Source organism: Hydra vulgaris, chromosome 08, assembly GCF_038396675.1.
Source record: "Hydra vulgaris chromosome 08, alternate assembly HydraT2T_AEP".
In the NCBI taxonomy this organism is placed as follows: domain Eukaryota; kingdom Metazoa; phylum Cnidaria; class Hydrozoa; order Anthoathecata; family Hydridae; genus Hydra; species Hydra vulgaris.
The window spans coordinates 20,944,199-20,967,359 of NC_088927.1; the positions used below are offsets into that span (position 1 = coordinate 20,944,199).

At 28.6% G+C, this 23,161-nt stretch overlaps 1 protein-coding gene across 1 annotated transcript; it reads right to left on the minus strand.

Moving 5' to 3' along the window:
- Nucleotides 1-16,828: 16,828 nt before the first annotated feature.
- On the minus strand, nucleotides 16,829-18,435 carry LOC136083117 (uncharacterized). Its single transcript, XM_065802526.1, has 2 exons — nucleotides 17,476-18,435; nucleotides 16,829-17,164 (listed from the first exon to the last, which is right to left on the minus strand). The coding sequence occupies exons 1-2, from the start codon at nucleotides 18,433-18,435 to the stop codon at nucleotides 16,829-16,831; spliced, it is 1,296 nt and encodes a 431-aa protein (XP_065658598.1).
- Nucleotides 18,436-23,161: the final 4,726 nt, after the last annotated feature.

Sequence of the window (23,161 nt, forward strand, 5' to 3'; positions counted from 1 at the left end):
TGCATTGCGTGATAAACAATCTAAACTCCAAGCATCAAAACAGTTTTCTTCGTAAAAAGGGATGTCTGGCTAACCTCCTCGAAGCTCGCAATATACTTACCGAGGCTATACACCAAGGTTACAGTGATTTCGTTAAGGCATTCGATAAAGTCCCGCACAAACGTCTCCTACATAAACTGAAAACATACGGCATTCACAACAAACTGCTACTTTGGATAAAAATGTAGCTTAAAGATCGTAAGCAACGTGTTGTCGTAGGAAAACACGTTTCTGAGTGGAAGAACGTCACAAGTGAAGTTCCTCAAGGTTCTGTTTTAGGGCCACTACTTTTCATTTTCATTATAAACAATCTTCCTGATAGTATCGTTCAAAAGATATTACTATACGCTGACGACAGCAAATTTATTGGGATCATAAAGTCAGTATCGGACATCACAACGCTTCTGGCAGACATTGATAACGCGGTTACATGGTCAAATACTTGGCTAATGCACTTAACATAGATAAATATAAGGTGATGCGTGCAGGTTGTTCAAAGAAACGTTTATCACATGAGTACTCTACGGAAACCGCCGATGGTATGCACCACATAATTGCAACTACAACTATTGAAAGTGACCTTGGAATTCTCATCTCTAACAACCTGAAAGTCCGAGCGCAAGTTGAAAAAGCAGCATCCACAGCCAATTGCATATTAGAAAGGCTCAAAAATCCTTTCCGCAGTGGAAACTTAACTTTGTGGCGCACACTCTATATAACGTATATCCGGCCTTATCTAGAATTCGCCATTCAAGCCTGGACCCCGTATCTAGAAACAGACATTAAGTTACTTGAGGATGTTTAAGACCGCGTCACTAAGACAATATCATTTATCAGCCATTTTGATAAAATAATGCGTCTGCAGATATTCAAACTTACCACCCTTAAAGAACGTTGTTTACGTGGAGATATAATCCAACAATTCAAGATTTTCAACAACATTGACAAAGGTCATTTTTTGTTCCAACAGCACCAACTAATTGGGCGTGAGGTGAACAACCTGCGCGTCCATGACAAGCAGCTCAACCGTCAATTCGTAAGAGGATGTGAGGAGAGATCATATTTTTTCACAAATAGAGCTGCAATCCATTGGAACTTTCTCACACAGCACACTGTAAACGCTCCAACTTTAAATACATTTAAAGATCGTATTTCGATATGTCAAAATAAAATTCAAGTCATTTTTTAGCCATTTTATTTTTATAAAAGTTTAAAAGAGAGTCGTAAAAATTAGCTTTTTTCTTTTATTTGCTATCGTAATAATTCGGGAACCATAATTCGTTTAAAAATAATTTTACCTCTATCTTGTAGAAAATTTAATTTTAATACCAATTACATAATTTTTTTTTGTTTTATAGTTAAAAATTAGACAAAAAAGTAAGAAAAATTAATATTAAATTTTTCCTGCTAAAACCGATCATTCACATATTTACTTTAAATTCCTTCATTAAGTAGTATGTGAATTTTTAAACTAGGTACCTAGGTGAATTAAATTATTGGATTTTTTCATGTGTTAATTCCGGGTTCTTCCTATATAAAGTTATTTTACAAAAATGACTCAATGATAATTATTAATTACTTACTTTCAAGATGACAACAAGTAAAAAGTCATACAATGAAGAAGATAGAGAAGTTGCGTTAAATGATATAAAAGAAAAAAATACTTCAATCAGAAAAGCTTCATTCAAATATGGCATTCCATTCTCAACTCTAATAGGTCGCAAGAACAACAACAATGCTTGCTTCATAGGAACAGGATCAACAACACTACTCTCACAGCAAACAGAGTCAATTATGGTGCATGCGTTTTTGTTCCTATGTGATTGGGGTTATGGTTTAACACGAAATGATGTCATGAACTTCGTATGCGGTTACCTTCTTTGTACAAATCAATCAGGCCTTTTTAAAAACTATTGGGATAACTTCTGGTTGTCACATTTGAAATTGCGATGAAACGGGTTTCTGTGGTGATCAAGGCAAAGCAACTGTAGTATGTCGAAAAATTGCAAAGCTGATGGATACTTTACATCACCATTCGTGGTATGCAAAGCAAAACGAAACTTTAGAGCTGAGTGGGCTTTAGGTGGTCCGACTGGCACCAAATACTCAATTTCTAAATCTGGTTGGATGGAGCATTACACATTTATTGATTGAATGGTTGAAGGAAGTGTATATACCAGAATGTCAAGCTATTAGTGGTACTCATATTTTACATCTTGATGGACATCCGTCTCACGTCAGTTTAGCAGCTGTATTGTTTTGTCGGAAAAACTATATAATTTTGATTTCTCCACCAGCCCACTCATCTCACATTCTTCAGCCACTGGACAGAGGTGTCTATTGCCATGTTAAACAAGTTTGGAAGGCAGTTCTTACCAAATATTACAAAGACACAAAATGCAAAAACTTAGATAAAGGAAATTTTCCTACGTTGCTCAAACAGGTGTATGAGAGCGGTAAGTGTTTTACACGTTTTCCCGCTATTGCTGGTTTTGAATATACTGGGTTATTTCCACTTAACAAAAACAAAATCAACAGGTATTAGCTATCTCCGAAACGTTTAATCAACCGACGTTTTCAACGCCATTGCAACTCAACACATACCACTTTTAGCAGAATAATCAGCCGATATATAAGATACAATACAATTTATAATCTTCCATATCCTGGAAGACTCAGCATTTCAAATAAAAGAAATAAACCTTCTCTTATTCTCATAGTGAAAAAAAAAATAGAAATTTATCATCTGCTGATTATAGTCAAAAAGGACAAAAAGCTTCTGGTGTTGTTGCTAGTGCTCAAACAATTAGAAGAGTACTACAAAAACACAATTACATGTGGCGAGCTGCTTGCAAAAATATACGTCTATTGATAAAACATCAAAAAACAAGAAAAAAATGATGTTTTGCTTATAAAATTTGGTCTATGAGCATGTGCGACAACGTCTTTTTCAGAGATGAAATAAACATTAAGGTTGATTTAAGAGAAAACCAAGTAATGCTAAGAAGAAAGTCACATGAAAAAACGGACCCAAATTGTTCAACGTATAAAACAAACATGGTAGTGGTAGTATAGGCATCTGGGCATGCATGAACTATAAAGGTGTCGGTTATTTCAAACTATTTGATGGAAAACTCGATTATCAAAAGTATTTAGACATGTTGGATAACTATTTAATGCCATCCACTGACATTTTCCTAAAACACAAGGGAATCTTACAACAAGGTAATGCTCCATACTGCTAAGATTTGCAAGCAATTGTTTAAAGAAAACAATATCAAAACCATGTCTTGGCCTGCCAATAGTCCAGATCTCAAAAAGATAGATAATTTGTGGTCTGAGTTAAACTATAATCTTGGTAAAATTGAAATAAAAGATCTGGACCAGCTGAAAGAACTAGTAACAAAACTACTGAATAGTGTTATTAAAGAGATTACTCAGAATTTAGTGAACTCCATGCCTAAACATATCAGTGAATGCAGAAAAGCTAAAGGATTGTCAACAAAATACTAATTATTTTTTTTATGCTTTGTTAGTATTTTATAATTAAGGTTTGTTTATTTTGTTTTTGTGGCCATATTTTTATTTTGATACAAATGAACACTTGTTTTAGTTTCAATATTTTATATTTCATTTTTTTTAATTTTTATTATTTTATAATAAATATATATTGTGAATATTGGATTTATTTTAATAAAAAAAAACTCATGAAAAAATCACTTTTAGTTTATAAAATATTTAATTTTAAACTTATATTTACACTAAAATAACTTGAGGGATTGTAATTAATGGCCAACACTGTATATATATATATATATATATATATATATATATATATATATATATATATATATATGTATATATATATATATATATATATATATATATATATATATATATATATATATATATATATATATATATATATATATATATATATATATATATATATATATATATATATAGATAGATAGATAGATAGATAGATAGATAGATAGATAGATAGATAGATAGATGGATAGATAGATAGATAGATAGATAGATAGATAGATAGATAGATAAATAGATATATAGATATAGATATATATAAATATATGTATTTTTTTTTTTTACATCTTCGCTTCCAATAAGGCTGCAAGCAATCACTATTAGAGTTGGAAGTTACTGGAAAAGAAATAATGAACTTTGAGCAAATTTACGATTGACAGAGGAGTTAAAAGATTGCAAATTCAATGAATCAGGAAAGTAAGATAAAGGAAGCGAATTCCAAAGAACTGATGTTCGAGGAAAAAAACTAGACGAATAAGAGTTTTTAGAGCACTTAGGAACAGTCACAGAAAAAAGATAAGATTTAATTGTATGACGAGTAACAGGAGAATAAATTTTAGTAGATGGCACAAAAGACGCAAGCTCTTTAGAGCAGTGTCCATTATAGTATTTGTAGAAAAGAGAAAGAGAAGCAACATTACGACGATGCGATAATGGTTAGAGATTGGCTGCAAGAACAGGTCCAACTATGTTTACAATGATTTTTCGCTCCTTGTCTAAAAGAGAAAGAGCATCATTAGAAGATTCGCCCCAGATATGGCAACAGTATTCCATAAAAGGACGGATTTGAGGTTTATAGAGATAAAGAATATAATCCGGAGTAAGAAAGTGTCGAGCTCGATAAAGAGATGCAACCTAAGCAGATGCTAATTGTGCAATAAATATGATATACGGTTTCCAATAAAATCGGAAGTAAGAGTTAATCCTAGAAGATGAAAGGTATATGACTCATCGAGTACATTACCGTTCATAAAAATAGAAAGACCTAAATTATAGCGTCAACAATTGGCTGAAAAATAATGAGTTTTATCTGAATTAGAGTTCACCAGCCCATGCGAGCCCTATGCTGTAGCAGAAGTGAGATTCTTTTCCAGCTCAGATGCCTCCTCCAAGCAATCAGAGAGTGTTGGCTTTTTATCTTGATAAGAATAAATGGTAGTGTCATCAGCGAACAATGCCACCTTAAATGTGGGATTATCTGAAATATCGTTAATGTAAATTAAAAAGAGTATAGGGCCAAGGATTGAACCTTGAGGAACCCCTGAAGTTATAAGATATGAAAAAGAGTGCTGTCCATCTTCAGGTCCAAATAAATTTTAAGAGTGTTCCACATAAAGTACAAGCAAACCATGTGTATAATCAACGTATTTGTGACACAATGAAAGACTAAGAAGAATAGTCATTCCGATACAAAAAAGCATAAAATTGTTGTACAAAGCTTCAGGTAATGTATCTCGAAAGCAAACCTTACCAGTATACAATAGAAGTTGTCGAAATTCTGTAGCTTTCCAGCATTCAAAATCAGAAAATGCTTTTGGCTTCCGAGCAAATTCTGAACTTATATTTTGTTTTTAAATGAAGCAACTTTTTTTATAAATCCAATACTGCACGTGGACCGAGATTTGTTTAACTAACAAATACCCAAATTTGCGTAAAATACCCAGGCATGAAAAATGAATATACCACCTGTGACTTGAAAAATGAATATAATCACCTGGGACATGAAAAATGAATATAATTACCTGGGACTTGTGATATCAAACCAATAGAGGTTTGAGCTAGAGGGCTCACACAAATGTGATGCTTACAATCTGACATATTAGCGAATAATGCATCTGTTCTTAATGTGGCAGCAGTTTCAGGGAAAGTTACTCTTCCATTATACACACTATGCTGTTCACATTTATCGCAGCCATTATATGCATTATGACCTTTAGTGCAATTTACAAATGTTCTTGCTGGGGTGTCACAAATAAGTGCAGAAATTCTAAATAAATAATGTTGACTGTTAATTGTGATACCATTTTTGTGCTGTTCATTAACTTCTAAAATAAAGTCAGATAAGAAAGCTGTAATGTTTTAAGGTTTGCAATTGTAACAGTATAGTGCAATAACAAATGGTTTTTGTTACATTGCAATATTCCATCAAACTATTCCACTAAACCAAGAATTGGCCATATCTGCATGCTTGAACTTTTAAAAAGAGGCAAGCTCTTAAAGTTGACTTAAATTGTTACTGTCTTATCTGTAAAACATTCTTTCTTTCAGATAAAAGTCTATTTTTTATGTCTAAGTAAGGAATTCTCAAAAACTTCATCCTTTAATTGTTTAGTTTTTAGAACAGATTTGGGACTTTTTGGTAAGCCAGGAAATGATTTGCGCAAAATAATCAATAAATCACCCAAAGCTGCATGTGTTATTTTGTGCCTAGTTGCCCAACTAGTCAAATCATTAATTAGGATATTTATAAAATTTGACTTGTCTATGGATAAAATTGATTCTGAACTAATTAATTTTTCATCATTGGTTTTCCAAATTTTATCAGAGCTGTTGACGCAATCATAAAAAACTGAATTTAAAGAAAAAATAGCTTTATCAATAGATTTTTAACTCTACGGAGTGCCATCAAACTTTGAGTTATTGCAGTTCATATTTAAAGGCAATGAATTATCTTCCAAAACAAAACTATTAGCTTCAGCGGTTTCATTTTTTGAATCTCCCTTCGTTTAGTCCATTAGCTCATTTTTAACCTAACAATACAATAAAAAACTTGTTTCGTTTAACAAAACAATTTATTTGCAATTATTTTTCTGAAAAATTTTTTTAAAAACAAAAATTCTGTTCAATAAAATATAATCTTCAAAAGATTTTAAAGTAATGAAGTAAAAGAAAAAAAAACTAGAACAGTATATATATATATTTTTTATTTCTTCATTAAAAAAAAGAATACAATGCTGTTTCATATAAATAAAATTTACATGACCGGGGCTAAAAAAAGACAATATTTGCCTTATCACTACACCCCGACGTGCTTTCATCAGCAAGCGTGTACATTCATTAAAATGTAAACATAAAATTACTTTGTACGATAAATACAAATAAAATAAATACAAATACAGATAAAAAATAAATACAAATTTTACATGTATGTTAAGATCAGTAACTAATCTATAATCAAAAGGAAATCGTAAAAAAAAATAAAAAATAAAAAAAAAAAATTTTAATTCATTAACATCGTTAAGAAGTTTTTGTTTTAGTTTTTGTTTGAATAGAGTAAGCGAAGAACAATTTTTCAGCTGGTTATTTAACAAAGTGTTCCGTAATTTAGGACCTCTGATGGCAATAGAAATTTTAGTAACCAATTATTGCATTATAGGTTGCTCATAATTGTAATTTGAAAATCTTGTAGGGTACTCGGGGTTAATTTTAATGAAAAGTGTACTAAATATTATAGGAGTTACTTTATTGTGAAATTTGTACATAAATATAAGAATTTGATAAAGGTTCAACTGAAAAACATTAAGTATGTGATGATTTTCAAATAGTTCTTTAGAATGTGTAAAACGACCTGCACCTGAAATAACTCTGACAGCGTGTTTTTGTCTACTAAGCAATTTTTTAACTTTATTTACATTAGAGCTGCACCATGCAATATTTGCATAGTTTATATAAAAATGTATGAGGGAGAAATATAAGATTTTTAAACAGCTTTGGTTTAATAATTGCTTAGCTTTGTATAGAATGCCAATATTTTTTGAAATTTTATCTTCTAACGTTCTTATGTGTTCTCTCCATGTCAAGTTTTCGTCAAGTATCACTCCTAAAAACTTTAATGATGACTCTCTAATTATTTTAGAGTTACCAATATTAAGATCAGGAAGTTTGAATGGGATATTGTCTTTATCGTGAATTCTTAGAAAAAAAGTATACTTAGTTTTATTTAAATTTAATGACAATTTGTTTGCCTTAAAACCATTCCGCTAGATTTAAAAGTTCCTTGTTTACTATTTTAAATAAAAGGTTGACATCTCCGTTAGAATAAAATAAATTTGTGTCATCTGTAATAAAAACTGAATTTAAAATATTTGAAAACTTAATACTTTATTAATTAACTTACGTAATAAAAACTGAATTTAAAATATTTGAAAACTTATGAAAGTCGTTTACATAATTAAGGAATAACAGTGGACTCAGAATGGAGCCTTGGGGAACAACGCAAGTTATAGTCACGTAATCAGTTTTTCCTTCTTCATGTGCTATGTATTGTTTTCTATTGCTTAAATAACTTTTGAGCCATTCTAAATATGTGCTTTTAATTCCATAACTTTCAAGTTTTTTTATCTTTGCTTTTTTTTTGACGACTTTATAATTCCAGGCGTTATCCATGGATTTAATGTTTTTTTTTTCACACATTTTGTAACTACAGGAAAAGCCGTATTGTAAAGTTGTTGTAATTTATCAATAAACTTATCGTATGCCTTATCTGTGTATTTAATATCAAGGAGGTCATTCCTAATTAAATCTGATAAAAGAGTATTAAAATTTTTCATGGATTTTTCATTTATATTTTGCGTAATTTTTTTAACTTTTTGTGCATAAATGTTATCACATTTTTGTGAGATAAGAAATACAGGGAAGTGGTCTGAAATGTCGCATTTAAATATTCCTGTTTTTATTTTTGATTTGAACTCATTGGTGATTATTTAATCAATAATTGTTGCGCTTTCTCTAGTTATTCTTGTGGGTTTATTAATTAGTGGAATATAGCCTTTCTGATATATGACGTCAAAGAAATTATTTATATTTGTATTTAAATGACGCATGTTCAGGTCAAGGTTTAAATCACCTACAAATTAAATGCTTTTATTTTTGCTTTTTTAATTATGTTTTTAATATGATTTTCGAATTGTTTTATTGAGCCGGAAGGTGGTCTGTATAAAACGTGGATGATAATGTTTTTTTGGTTTTATTTATTATTTCCACACACAGTGATTCACAATCATTAGTGGTTGAGCACAAATTTTTTTTTAGCTTGTATGACAAAGAATTACTTATAAATACACACAAACCCCCTCCTTTCTTCCCAGATCCTCTAAATTGATGAATCACTTTATAATTTGGTAGTTGAAAATTTATATTTGTCTCAATATATTCATCAGTACACCATGTCTCGTTGAGACTAATAATTTTAAAACTAAATTTAACCTCGAATAAAAATTGTTTAAATGATTCAAAAATTTTTGAAAAACTCCTAATATTTAAATGCAAAATTGGAAATGAATTTGCATCTAGTCCTTGCATTATGTTTTCAGTTTTAGGATCATAATATAAAGTAATACTATTTTGAAATACTTTGTTATTACTAAAAAAATTAATATCCGGGTCAGAATGCTTATCTAGAAGTATTTTATATTTATTTTGTAATGAATTAAATTCTGAGTTAAGTGTAACATTATCTTCATTCATAAGTAGGGTATATTTTATAAACTGTTAAATCATATCTTTCCGAAAAAAAAGGAAAGAAAAAAAAAAAATAATAATAATAAAAAAAAAATTCTAAATATAAATAATAAAGTAATTAAGCACTCGCTTTATTTTTCCTTAATTCTATAAGTTTATCATATTTTATAAAATAATATTTACCATTTTTTCTATGCATCTTCATTTCTTCTACGAGTTTTTTCCTTATGACCATTGTTTCAAAAGAGAAGTCTTCGTTAATGTATATTCCTGTTCCTTTAAGTCTATTAGATAAATGTAGTACTTTTATTTTGTCTTTGTAATGTAGAATTTTAACAACAATTGTTCTAGTTTTATTTTCTTCTTTTTTTCCAACTCTGTGAGGCCTCTCGATATCAACGTTCTTAATATTTAATTCGTTTTCAAACAAAATTAATAATTTTTTTTCAGTTTCATCCCAGGTTTCTTGATCGTTTTCGGGGGAAGCCTGTCGATGCGAAGATTTTTCCTTCTGAGTCTATCTTCTAGCTGTCGTAATTTATTTTTTTCCTCTTCACCTATGCTGTTTTTGTTTTTAATTTTCTTTTCCAATTCGCATACCTTTTTTTCTTGGATGTCTTGAGTAACTGTTAGGCTTTCTTCGATATCTTTATTTGTCTTTTCTAGGATTCTTACTCTCTCGGTAATTTCTTTAAGTTTACTGTTTACCTTTTCGTTTTCTTTTTTTAAAGAGTCGCAGAATTGTTTTGATTTATGTATTTCATTAAGTAGCTCATTTATTTTATCATTAGTTATTTTTAAGTTACCACTGATAAGCTTAAAGATATCTTTCTGCTGTTTTAAAAACATTTCATTAAAAATATCGCGAACGACATTTGTTGATATTTGTGTTTCATCTGTATTCCCTAATATATATTCCCTAATATATATTTCGTATATATTTCTGTATTCCCTAATATATATTTCGTTAGATTTCTTTCGAACATCAATATTTTTTTTATCCATTTTATAGTTTTTTTTTTTTTTTATTGAAAATAAAAAAAAAAATTTCAAAAAATAATTATTTTCTCTGAATAAAACACGTCTGCTTGCCGCAACAAATTGTTGTAATGTTGTAATGTTGTAATATCGCATGCAAATATTTTTTAACAAATAAACAATCTGAGAATATATATTTGTATGAAACGTTAAAAACAAGATGGATGCAAGAACAAAAGTTTTTTTTTTTTTTTTGGTTTACATTTGTTAATCGTTGTACAGCTTAAAATAAAAAGTAGTAAAATAATAATATAAACTTACAATGATAAAAAAATAACAAATATAAACAAGGTATCTGAAAGAAGATCACAAGGATCTTGTCGTCAGAACCTCAAATAAGCATTTAACAAAGATAAGATAAAAAAAAAGTTAATAAACTTTTACAAAACTACAAGGTAAATAATCTGATCTGAAGAAAGATCAAGATGATCTTGTCATCAGAATTGTATACAAGAGTGAACCAATGTGGAAGTTAAAAAGTAAAAAGTATATGAACAATAAATAAAATTAGTAGGAATAAAATTCTATAAACGTAAACATGTATATAAACAATAAAAAAGTAGACCAAAAAATATTTTTAACTTTTACTACTAATAATAACTCAAAATATTATCTAATGAAAGAATGAGATTTTTCAGTTTTTTTTTTAAAAAGGCAAAAAGTAATAGGTACTTCAAAATTAAAATTCGGCAAAACAAGTTTATTCCAAAGGTGTGGCGCTCAATAGGTAATACAAAATTGGTTAAAGTTTGTTTGACAAAAAGGTTCATTTAAAAAGTTATTATTTCTCAAAGTATATTTACTGATTGGTTTAAGAGAAAAAAGATCTTTGAAAACGGCTACGGATAAGTTATTTATCCACATATATACAAAACATAAAGTATTAAATACATTTAACTCGTATATATTCAAAATTCTCATTTCCATAAAATAATGCTTCGAATGAGAGAAGCGATTTGCAAAATTGATTATACGGATTGCGCGTTTCTGACGGAGATAAAGACGTTGCAACTTACTTTTTTTCAGTACTTCCCCAAGCAATATTGGCATAATTTAAATAACTATGTATAAATGAGTAATAAAGTTGTATTAAGACTTTCTTATTGAGATAGATTCGTAATTTATATAGGATCCCCATGTTTTTAGAAATTTGTGTGCTTCTATAATCAATATGGTGATTCCAAGTAATATTTTCATCAAGATAAACACCAAAAAATTTTGTAACAGAATCTCTTTTGATTTCCTTTTGATCGATAAAAATTTGAGGTAAATTTGTAGGGAGAAATTGTTTTTTTGTAATCGAATGAAATAAAACCCATTTTGTTTTACTAATATTTAAGGTTAACTTATTACACTTAAACCAATTAGATATATGTCTGAGTTCTTCGTTCATTGTTTTAAAAAGTTCAGCGATATCATAGTTAGAAAGGAATAGGTTTGTATCATCTGCATACATAATGCTCATTAGTTTTGAAGCTTTATTTAAGTCATTTATATAAATTAAAAAAAGGAGAGGTCCAAGAATTGAACCTTGTGGAACTCCACAAGTATTAAGAAAAGTGGATTGATAATCATTGTTAAATAATACAAACTGTTTTCGATTAGATAGATAACTTTTAAACCATTTTAAAATTTTATTTTTTATTCCGTAGTATTTGAGTTTATGAATCAAAATATGGTGATCGACCGTATCAAAAGCTTTTGATAGGTCAATAAAAATTCCTAGTGTATATTGTGATTTTTCAAATGATTTTGAGATTTCACGTACAAATTGGATAATAGCATGTTCAGTTGAGTTATCTTTCTTGAAACCAAATTGATTAATGTAAAGTAGATTATTATCATGAAAGTATTTGTATAATCTGTTGAACATAATTTTTTCTAGGATTTTCGAAAATGTGGAGAGAACAGAGATGGGGCAATAATAACTGATTTCAGATTTGTCCCCTTCTTTAAAAATAGGAATAATTTTGGCAATTTTTAATTGTTCTGGGAATACTCCTTGATGGATAGAAGCCTTAAAGATTTTAAATAGAACATCTTTAATTTGTTCAAAGCAATCTATAATCACGTTTCCATTAATTTGATCTGCTCCAATTGCCTTATTTTTTTTAACAGATTTGAAAGCTCTTTCAAACTCATCAAAACTTAATTCGGAAGATAACTCATCTGAACAAATGCAATTATCCAGGGATTCTAAATAATCAGTAAACAAAGATTTGGTTTTAGGGATTTTTTCAGACAGTGTTGGTCCTATATGAGTGAAGTATTTGTTATATTCTTGAGCTATAGTTTTTGGTTCATGTAAACTTTTGTTATCGACTCTAACCATTTGTGGCAGGAAACCGGAGCATGATTTTTTTTTGCCAATAATTTCCTTCATTATTTGCCACGTGCGCTTTGTGTCGTTTTTAAATGTATTGAATAATTGGGAGTAATAATTTTTCTTCAAGTTTTTGCGAATTTTTTCAAATAGGTTTTTGTAGTTCTTATAAATTTTTTCGCTTGAAGATGTTTTTGTTTTTAAAAAATTTATATATAAATTTTGTTTTATTTTTTAAAACCTTTAGTAATCCAGGGTGTATTGATATTCTTTGTTGTTATTGCTTTTTCTATGATTGGGAAATTAACTTCATAAACAGAAAAAAAAGTTTTGAAAAAAGTTTCATAAATATTATTAGCGTTATCATCAAAATTTATATTTTTCCAATGCAGTAATGATAGTTGGTCTTTAAATAACTTAATATTAGTCTCATTATAAATGCGTTTTCTTATTACTTTTTTGGTATTGATGTTTCTTTCTGAGTTTGTTTTATTAAGTTTCAGAAATAGAGGAAAATGATCTGATATATCAGTTTTTATGATACTTAATTGTATATTATTATTGAGAATATCAGTAGTTATAATATTATCTATAAGAGTCGCTGTATTTATTGTAACTCTTGTGGGTCGATTTATTAAAGTAACTGACCCTGTTTCAAAAATTGCGTCATAAAAATTCTTAATTTTATGTTCGTCATTATAGAGAAAACAGTTCATATTTAAGTCTCCGACTATATAGTTTACTTTTTTAACATTATTTCCTTTTTTTATGATTTGTTGTAAGAACATGCTCAGGTTTTTGCTCACGCCGTCAGGTGGCTGATAACAACAGCTTAGTAAAATGTTTTTAGTTTGATTATTTGTAATTTCAATAGTTACAACTTCTTTATCGCTGTCAGAAACGCTCAAATCATTCCTAAAACAATACTTAAAATTTTCGTGAAAATAAATTAATACTCCACCGCCGCGCTTATTCATTTTTCTCTCCATAGAAATTATATTAAAGTGAGGAATATCAAAATTACTATTTATTTCATCTACTGTGAACCAAGTTTCAGTTAAACAAATAATATTAAAAATGTGTTTAGCTTCTTCTAATAGATCTAAAAGTTTTTCATAATTGCATTTCAAACTTCTTATATTGAGGTGGAGGATTACAATTTGCTTATTACTTTTTTCGCGAGCATTCTTAAAAAGAAACCCTTCTAGTTGGTTCGGAAAATGATAAGAACAATCGGATAAAATACTGCGATAAAAATTATTTTCAGGGTCTAGGTTTTCTTCTGAAGAAAAGAGATTTGTTTCATATAAGTTATTAGTCATAGCCATGATAATAAATGGAAAGAAAAAAAAAAAAAAAAAAAAAAAAAAGATTTCTTTTTAGAAGTGCTAGTTATTTGTTAAGATTGTTTTCAAAATTTTTATTAAGATAAACAATTTTGTCATATCTTACCGATACATTTTCACCGTTTGAGCGCCTTTGTTTAACTTCCGCAAATAACTTTTTCCGAATGACAACGGTCTCACGAGAAAAGTCTTCGTTAATGAAGCAATTTGTGCCTTTAAGTCGATGAGATTCTTTCAAGATTCTTATTTTGTCTTCGTCGTCCATCTTTCTTCAATCCAGTGCGGTGGGCAGGCTCAATTTCGATATTTTTCAGTCCAAGATTTTGCCAGAAGAATGCGTGAACTTTTTCTTCAGAGTCCCCCCATGATTCTTGTCCATTTTCATCAATTCCATCGATTCGTAGGTTATTTCTTCTTGATCTATCTTCCAGGTTTCGTTGCTTTTCCTTCATATATTTTTCAATATTAGTATGTTCGAATTTTTTATCAAGTTGTTTATTGTTGTTACGTATTTTTTTGTCAACTAGTTCTTCGTTGTAGTTTAGACTAACCTTAATATCTTCCAATTCCTTTGAGAATTCTTTAATTTTGTTTACATTCGCGTTGATATTTATCTCAGCTTTGTCTAATCTGTCGTTAATGATTTTTATATTAGCGCCTATAATATCGATAACAGTTTTCTCTTGTTTACGAAACATTTCTTCAGTTTCTTTTTTGAATTCTTTAAACATTTCTTTTAACATTGTTTTTACTTCTTTAAGTGTTACTGCCATAGTATATATGTGTGATAAAAATAGAAATAAGTTTTTCTTAAGATTAAACTTGAATATTTTTCCAAATGTAAAGTACAAATGTAAATATTTTTTTTTTTTTTTTTTTTTTTTTAAATTCTCCTCGTAGTAAAATTGCGTCCGCTCTTGTTGAATGCTTGCGTTGAACATATTTAGTTTTTTCAAATTACACTAAAGTTAATTTAAATTGGTTTGGCACTGGTCGGCCGATATTGGCTCAAAGTCTCTTTATCTGCTCAGGCAAGCCATTAATGGCTTGTTATTGCTACTATCGCGGCTAACCTGCACAGGCAATGTTATAAAGGCTCGGCCATGGCCAAGTTACGGCTTGCCAGAACTGGCAATCCACGAACGAAACTTTACCGTTTCTTTAACGAATTCGATGGCATTGGCTAGCCATTATCGGACCAGTATATATGTTTTTTAGATATATAGTTTTTTAATACCTATAACTTTTTTAATATTTATAATTTTAAATAAATTTTTTTGAAAAGATACATACTCTGTTCTTTTTTTGTTAATAATTTGTATTTTGATTATTTAAAAAATAATTTGTTTAAAGATATATACTCTTTTCTTTTTTGTTAACAATTTATGCTTTTGACGATAAATAAACATTTTTTTTTTTAATCTTATTTAAAGGTAAGCATACAAAGTGTTATAACATAAGTTTTAGTAACTTTCATTAAATATTTAGGATTTTTTGTATAGAGAATGTTTTCTCCGTATTAACATTTTAATGTTTTATACATGCATACATACATACATATATATATATATATATATATATATATATATATATATATATATATATATATATATATATATATATATATATATATATATATATATATATATATATATATATATATATATAAATTGATTTTAATAAAAAAGGCAGCGTATAACTATTTTTTAAATATGTTTTAGATATAGTAATATATCTACATATATTTGTAAATATATTATTATATCTAAAATATATTTAAAGAATAGTTACACGCTGCCTTTTTTATTAAAATCAATTTATTTATATACATATCGTATGACAAGATATGAATTTTAAAGATATATATATATATATATATATATATATATATATATATATATATATATATATATATATATATATATATATATATATATAATATATATTAGGGTGTCCCTAAAAACAACTTTTTTGAAAAAAATCTGCTCCCACCCCTTAAATGTGTTCTATATAATACGAAAACACTAGGTTTAAATTTTTTTTGAAAAAAACATATTTATAGAGGTCCCCCAAGACCCTTTAATATTTAACGGGTCCCTAATATTTTCAAAAAAAAAGTTTCTCAAAAATAGGTCAACCTGGTACTCAAATGAAGCGCAATAATATAAAAATTTCAAAAATAATATTCATTTTGAAAAATAAATTTGAAATTTAAACTTATTTATCACAATTATCATGAAAAATTCACTTAGGGTAAAGGAAGGTATGTTCGTGATAAATTAACTAGATGTGTAATTACAAAGTCAATTTCAGTAATTTTACTTAAATACTTTAATTGTTTGATGTACATAGAGTAAAGTTACTAGAATCTATGCAGTTTTGGGATTTTAAGTCCTTTGATAAGTTTTTATAAAAGCTCAAAAGTCATTGAGAAAAGTTAGGTAATTTTGTGATATGATATTTAATTTCGTGATAGTGGTTAGGTAATTTCGTGAATACACAATAATATTTAAATTTTTCTTTATTAATTAAGTATAACATCTGGTATAATATAACAAAAAATATCAACACTTGTTTTGAATTCATAACTATTCAATCAGACTTTAAGTTCATAAAATATAAATATAGTCAGGCTTATAAGTTAACAAAATTATAATAATACTTTCATTACTTTATATTTATATATAAAAAAAATATACTTTTAACATAGGTAGCTTAGAAAATAAAATAACAGACCTACAAAAAACTCTTAATATAATAACTATAATATTAACCATACTTATATCTGATTAACTTATTTTTCTAAATCACATTCTTGTTGGCAACATGTATCACACATAAATACTTCACCAATGTCCTCATATGTTTGACAACTCTCATGATAAGGTACTAAACAATAGGAACACTGCACCCATTTTTTTCCTTTTTTTTTTTTTACATCACTGTTGTAACTTTTTTTACAAACACCGCACTCCCAATCATCATCTTTTGAAGCATTTTTATTTTTTTCACTTTTTTTAGAACATACAGGAATAGAATCCTTTGAAGTTAATGGAATAGGTTGATCAGGAGGAGTCAGACACTTTGCACTTGAATCCCTTTTTGGCCTATTAGGGTTAGGTGTGGTTGGCTATACAGATGGAATAGTTAACAATGTTTGTATAGCAGTATTACTGTGTGGTTGAATTTCTGTGCTTTGAATCTCTCTGTTTGTCAATTGAGATGGAGCTATTGCTTCTGGAGGAATGGCATTTTTATTTAAAGGGCAAATGCCACTTTTTTTAAATGCATTTTCTATATTTTTTTTAGAAAAGCTTTTAATAAATGCTGGATTCAATATTGTATGAAAAGTTGTCGGATTTGGTTTTTTCCAGGATTTTCCCTCATAAAGTCATTTAAGCTAGTGGCCCAGTTTGACTTAAGTGGCTTGTATATTCCTACATCTAGTGGTTGTAATAAATGACTAGTATGAGCTGGAAATGTAAATAAATATATTTCATTTTCTTTTGCAAGTAATATAACATCCATGTTAATGTGTGATGCATGTGAATCCATGAATAATATCACAGGTCGTTCACTTGGAATAGAATCAATAAAAAATTTAAACCATTCCAAAAATAAGTCACTATTAATCCATCCTTTTGGAGATAATTTTACCATACAGTTTGGTAAACAATCAGCTTTAAGATTATCGTTCCATCTAACGCCTTTGAATATAATTAAAGGTGGAATCCATGATCCATTGGCACATACACATCCTAAAAGTGTATGCGTTTCTCCACGATCAGCATAAGTTCTTTTATAAACATAACGTTTACCAATAGCAGTGACTACTTTATTAGGCTTTACTACATAAGATAGTCCAGTTTCATCACAATTCCAAAGGCGGCCAGGCATATCTTTAATACCTAATTGGATCATTAATGAATCAAGTTTTGAATAAAAATCACTGATCATATGACTGTTAGCCATCGATGCCCTATAAGCAGCAAGATTTTCAGGAACTCTAAGTGTAAGATTATACCTCTTTTTGAAATTCACCCACCACCACTTGCTAGCAGATTCATTACCTTCATTGAAATAAGATCCACGTCCAGCTGTAGTGGCTATTTTGTGAGCTATTTTTCTTACCTGTAACACAGTCAAACCAAAGCCAAGTTCTTGCATCTTTATGATATAGTTTAATATTTGTATTTCAAGGTCTGATGTAAGTGCATATGGTCTTCCCATTTTTGGAACTAATTCAACATTATCACGTTTCAAAAAATCTTTAAGTGAACTCCATGGAACTCCATTGATTTTTGCTGCTTTGTAAATAGACATTTTTTGTTCATTGACCATTTTAGCTGCAGCTACCAATTCAAAATTGGCATATTTTCTGTATGAACCTTTTTTTGACATTATACTTTAAGATCTAAATACCACAAAATATTTTTAAATAATTAATAAAGTATATATATGTAATAAAATAGGATTAAGATAAATTAAAAAAATAATTTTGTAAGTTAATTTTAAAAATCACCAACGGATTCTTAATAAATAATAAGATACGAGAAGATAATATATTTCAATAACAACAACTTAACAGCGACATCATCCTTTTCGAGAACGATATATATAATATAAAACGTTCTCGCGCGCAATGCATTATTGACTAGGACCCAGTCCTATTTAACTAGTTTCTACAGTAATGTAATTTTGTGATAGTAAGTAATTTCGTGATAGTAGGTAATTTCGTGATAGGCTTTACTGCAAAAATATTTTCAGATTCGTATAGAGAAAGATATTATTATCATTTAACTATATAGTTATATCGTGCTTAAAACAATTTTTAATGTCATTATATTTAATAAAAGAAACATGATTAAAAATGTAAATTCATTTGAGGTGAAAACGTTAAGAAAATGTGTAACTGCGATAAGGAATCATAAGTTATAGGAAGTTAATAAAAAAACAAAAGTTTTACCATTAAATCAAGCATCTTTTCTAGTTTAATATTTAATAAAAATAATTTACTTACCTTAAAACACAAGTCTGGAAATAAAAATGTTGGACAAGTACTCCAAACAAATGTGCTGAACGCACGTTAAATAATGCTAAAGAATGTACAAACTGATAGTAAACAATTGACGTATCACACGCACCCAACGACTATTTGTGAATCGACAGTAGTACCCCGGGGTACCATTTGACGCAATTTCGATGTTTTTGACTAATAGGTATGTTCGCTACAAATGCCGAGCGAAATATCACGAAATTACATATATCACGAACATACCTTCCTTTACCCTATTTCATTTTTTGCTAAAAAACAAGATTTTTACGTAGTAAAACCTAAAATAACTATATTATTTCAAAATGAATGTTATTTTTGAAATTTTTATATAATTTCGCTTCATTTGAGTACCAGGTTGACCTATTTTCGAGAAACTTTTTTTTTTTAAATATTAGGGACCCGTTAAATATTAAAGGGTTTTGGGGGACCTCTAAAAATATTTTTTATTCAACAAAATTTTAAACCTAGTGTTTTTGTATTATATAGAACACATTGGGAGCAGTATTATATAGAACACATTGGGAACACAAGGGTGGGAGCAGATTTTTTTCAAAAAAATTGTTTTAAGGACCACCCTAATATATATATATATTAGTGATGTGCCATCGGCAAAGGCCGATTAAGGCTAATTATAGAGTTTAATGTATGTATATAAAGGTAATATCTTAATATTAGGTATGCAACTTGCATATATAAGGTGTACCTATGGATCTGTTTAGTTTGGCTTAATAGTCAATACCGATGCATCGGCCAATGCCGATTAATCAACCGATGTCATCGGCTGATTAATCGGCCAATGGTTTAGCCGATTAATCGGTTGCTAGTTACCAATAGCATAGGCTAGTAGATCGAATCACTTCTGATGAATGGGAACATGTTAAATATGTAATTTAAATCCTTAATATTATTATAATACCCTTAAATAAATACATTAGACCTATTATTAGCCAAAATTGGCATTAGCCGATGGCACATCACTAATATATATATATATATATATATATACATATATATATATATATATATATATATATATATATATATATATATATATATATATATATATATATATATATATATATATATATGTATTTGATCATTTTAAGCCTAACTTTATAGTAATTGAATAAATTTTAGACTGTGCTCAAGCGTTTTGGACCCCAAGTTTTGAGCCGGTTTCTTTTAAATTTGACCGGTTTTTACTATACCTTCAACTTGCCGGTCTGTTTATTTTATTAAGATCGCTAACATTTATGACGCTTTTAAACTTTATTTAAGTAGAAAAATTGATTTTTTCGCATAGAGAAAAATTAAAAATAATTTTAATTTTTATTATTTTCCTGTTTTATGTTTTATTTTAGAGGAAAAAAAAATATATTTACATTAACAGTAGAAACAAATTTAATTTAATATTTAAAATAAAATGGGAAAAGATACAAGATCGAAACATAAAGTTTTTTTGATCAATGATACCATTGAGATACTACCATAGCCATTCCAGACGTTTTTTTTATAATTTAAAAAAACATATATAATTTATATCATCGTATAGAGCTTGACCTGACTTAAAAAATGAGGGGCCATTCGACCTTTGAAGTTAAGCGGATCCAAAGTTATTGAATTTTTTTTAGTGCAAAAATTGATGATTTTTTGACGAAAGGTATAGGGCTTAAGTATGGAAAATTTGCAGTGTAATGGCACCGAAAAAGAGAGTATTTTTGGATCATATTGAATTTCGAATAACTTTTTAACCGTTATTACATTTGACTTGAAATTTTCCATAGTGATTCAACAACTATAAGAAAATAAAATACCAAAAAAAAATTTTTTTAATTCTATTGGGATTGTCCAGAATTGTCTATTTTACAGACTGAGGGTTTTTACTTATTTACTTAGTTTTGGTGTCATATTGACTCTTGAATAACTCTTGAACCGTTATTACATTTGACTTGAAATTTTCCATATTGATTCACCAACTATAAGAAAATAAAATACCACAATATTTTTATTTAATTCAGTCGGGATTGTCCAGATTTGTCTATTTTACAGACTGTGGGTTTTAACTTATTTACTTAGTTTTGGTGTCATATTGACTTTAGAATAACTTTTAAACCATTATTACATTTGACTTTAAATTTTCCATAGTGATCCAACAACTATAAGAAAATAAAATACCCCAAAATTTTTTTGTTTACCTGACGAGATTTACCAGAATCATCTATTTTACAGACTGAGGGTTTTCACTTATTTACTTAGTTTTAGAAAATAAAATTTGGGGTTATATTATAATAACACCATACAAATGTGCATAAAGGAACCATAGAATCCAAATAGTACATCATTTTGAAATTATTGTATAATTTACAGACCGGTCAGTAATTTACTGCAAAAGGGCTGCACAAACCAACTGGGCATACCAACTTTGAATATATTTGATATTTTTCAACCGTTATTAAATTTGATTCGAAATTTTTCATAATGGTCCCATTTTTATTTATCTGACACAAGATTAACCAGAATCGTCTATTTTACAGGCTGATGGTTTTTACTTATTTACTTAGTTTTGGAAAATAAAATTTGGGGTTATATTATAATTACACCATACAAATATGCATAAAGGAATCATGGAATCCAAATCATACATCATTTTGAAATTATTGTATAATTTACAGACCACTCAGTAAATTACTGCAAAAGGGCATTAAAATCTGTCGAAATTATTCAGAATAACCTATTTAACAGGCAGAAGATTCTTCAATAAAGTTAAAATTTAATTTTTAATGTAAATAACTTACAGCAAACGAACTTTCTGAAATTTGGAGTACTTACAACTGCAATAGGCAGGTATAACAGCAGAAATTATATCTAAAAAAGTAAAAATATTATTATTAGAAACACAGATACACAATAATGTGTTAAAAATATTTTGTTAATTCATTTAAAAAAATATAAATTAAAAACATTTAAAACTAAATAAGTATAAAATAAGAAACTTACTCTTTAAGATTGCTTATGTGAACCTATGAAAACGCCTAAGATAAAAAAAATGAAAATAACATAGAAAAATGTTTTTGTTCTAAAACTTATTTCTTGGCTTTTAGTGAATGATTGGAAGTAGCAAGTTTCAGTAACAAAACAAACTAACAATCATTTTTAACAATAGACACCATCGAGAAGGTAAGCCAAGTTGTCTATCAACACAAAACATCACAACAATAACATCACAATCACAAAACACACAGACCCTGTGGCACTAAACGCTCCTAAATCACACTAGTGTCACTAAGTAATGGGTTAACTTTTAACCAAAACTAGTGATCAAGTCGTCTGTTAATTGTTATCTAGCTATATAAACTTCGTCTTGGCTCTTCCAGTAACTTCCAACTTTAAAAGTAGTTACCTTCTGATGCTTGCTCTACTCCTACTTCTATCCACAATAGTGAAATTGTTCCCAATCAAATTACTGTTTTTGTACCTTCTAATTTAATTTTGAAAATTGCTAATGATGACTTTTCATGCTCTGTTACCCCAACTTCTATTGCATACATCCCTTTAGGAAATGGTTCTAAAAACTTCCTTATTAAAATGCAATTTATTCAAGAGAATCTCCCAGTTTCCAAATTGGATACTACCTATATTATCTGGTGATTTCACCTATCAAATAAAGAAATTTTAATTTGTAACATGTAATTGACGTTTTTGAAGAAGCTAGATATATCTAATGGTCTAATTATAAGCAAGGGTTTTGATTCTTTAGTTAACAAACACTTATGCTCTCCTCTCAAATCTAACTTACTTTCTGATCATCACTATGGATTTCAATCACCTCGTTTTACAGCTGATACTACCATTTATTCCTGCCTTGATAAGAACGCAACACTCTCTGATTGCTTGAAGGGGGCATTTGAGCTTAAAAAGGATCTCACTTCTGCTACAGCATTAGGCTCACAGTACCTGGTGAACTTTAACTCAAAGAAAAATTAATTTTTTTCAGCTAATCGTTATCGCCATAATCTAGATCTTCCTATATTTATAAACAGTAATGTGCTCCATGAGTCATCTGCCCTTCAT

Coding starts and splice junctions, on each gene's coding strand:
- LOC136083117 (XM_065802526.1), bottom strand. CDS start 18,435: ATGTCAAAAAAAGGTTCATACAGAAAATATGCCAATTTTGAATTGGTA. Junction 17,165..17,475: donor ATTTATTACAACCACTAGAT/GTAGGAATATAC, acceptor CCATCTGTATAG/CCAACCACACCTAACCCTAA.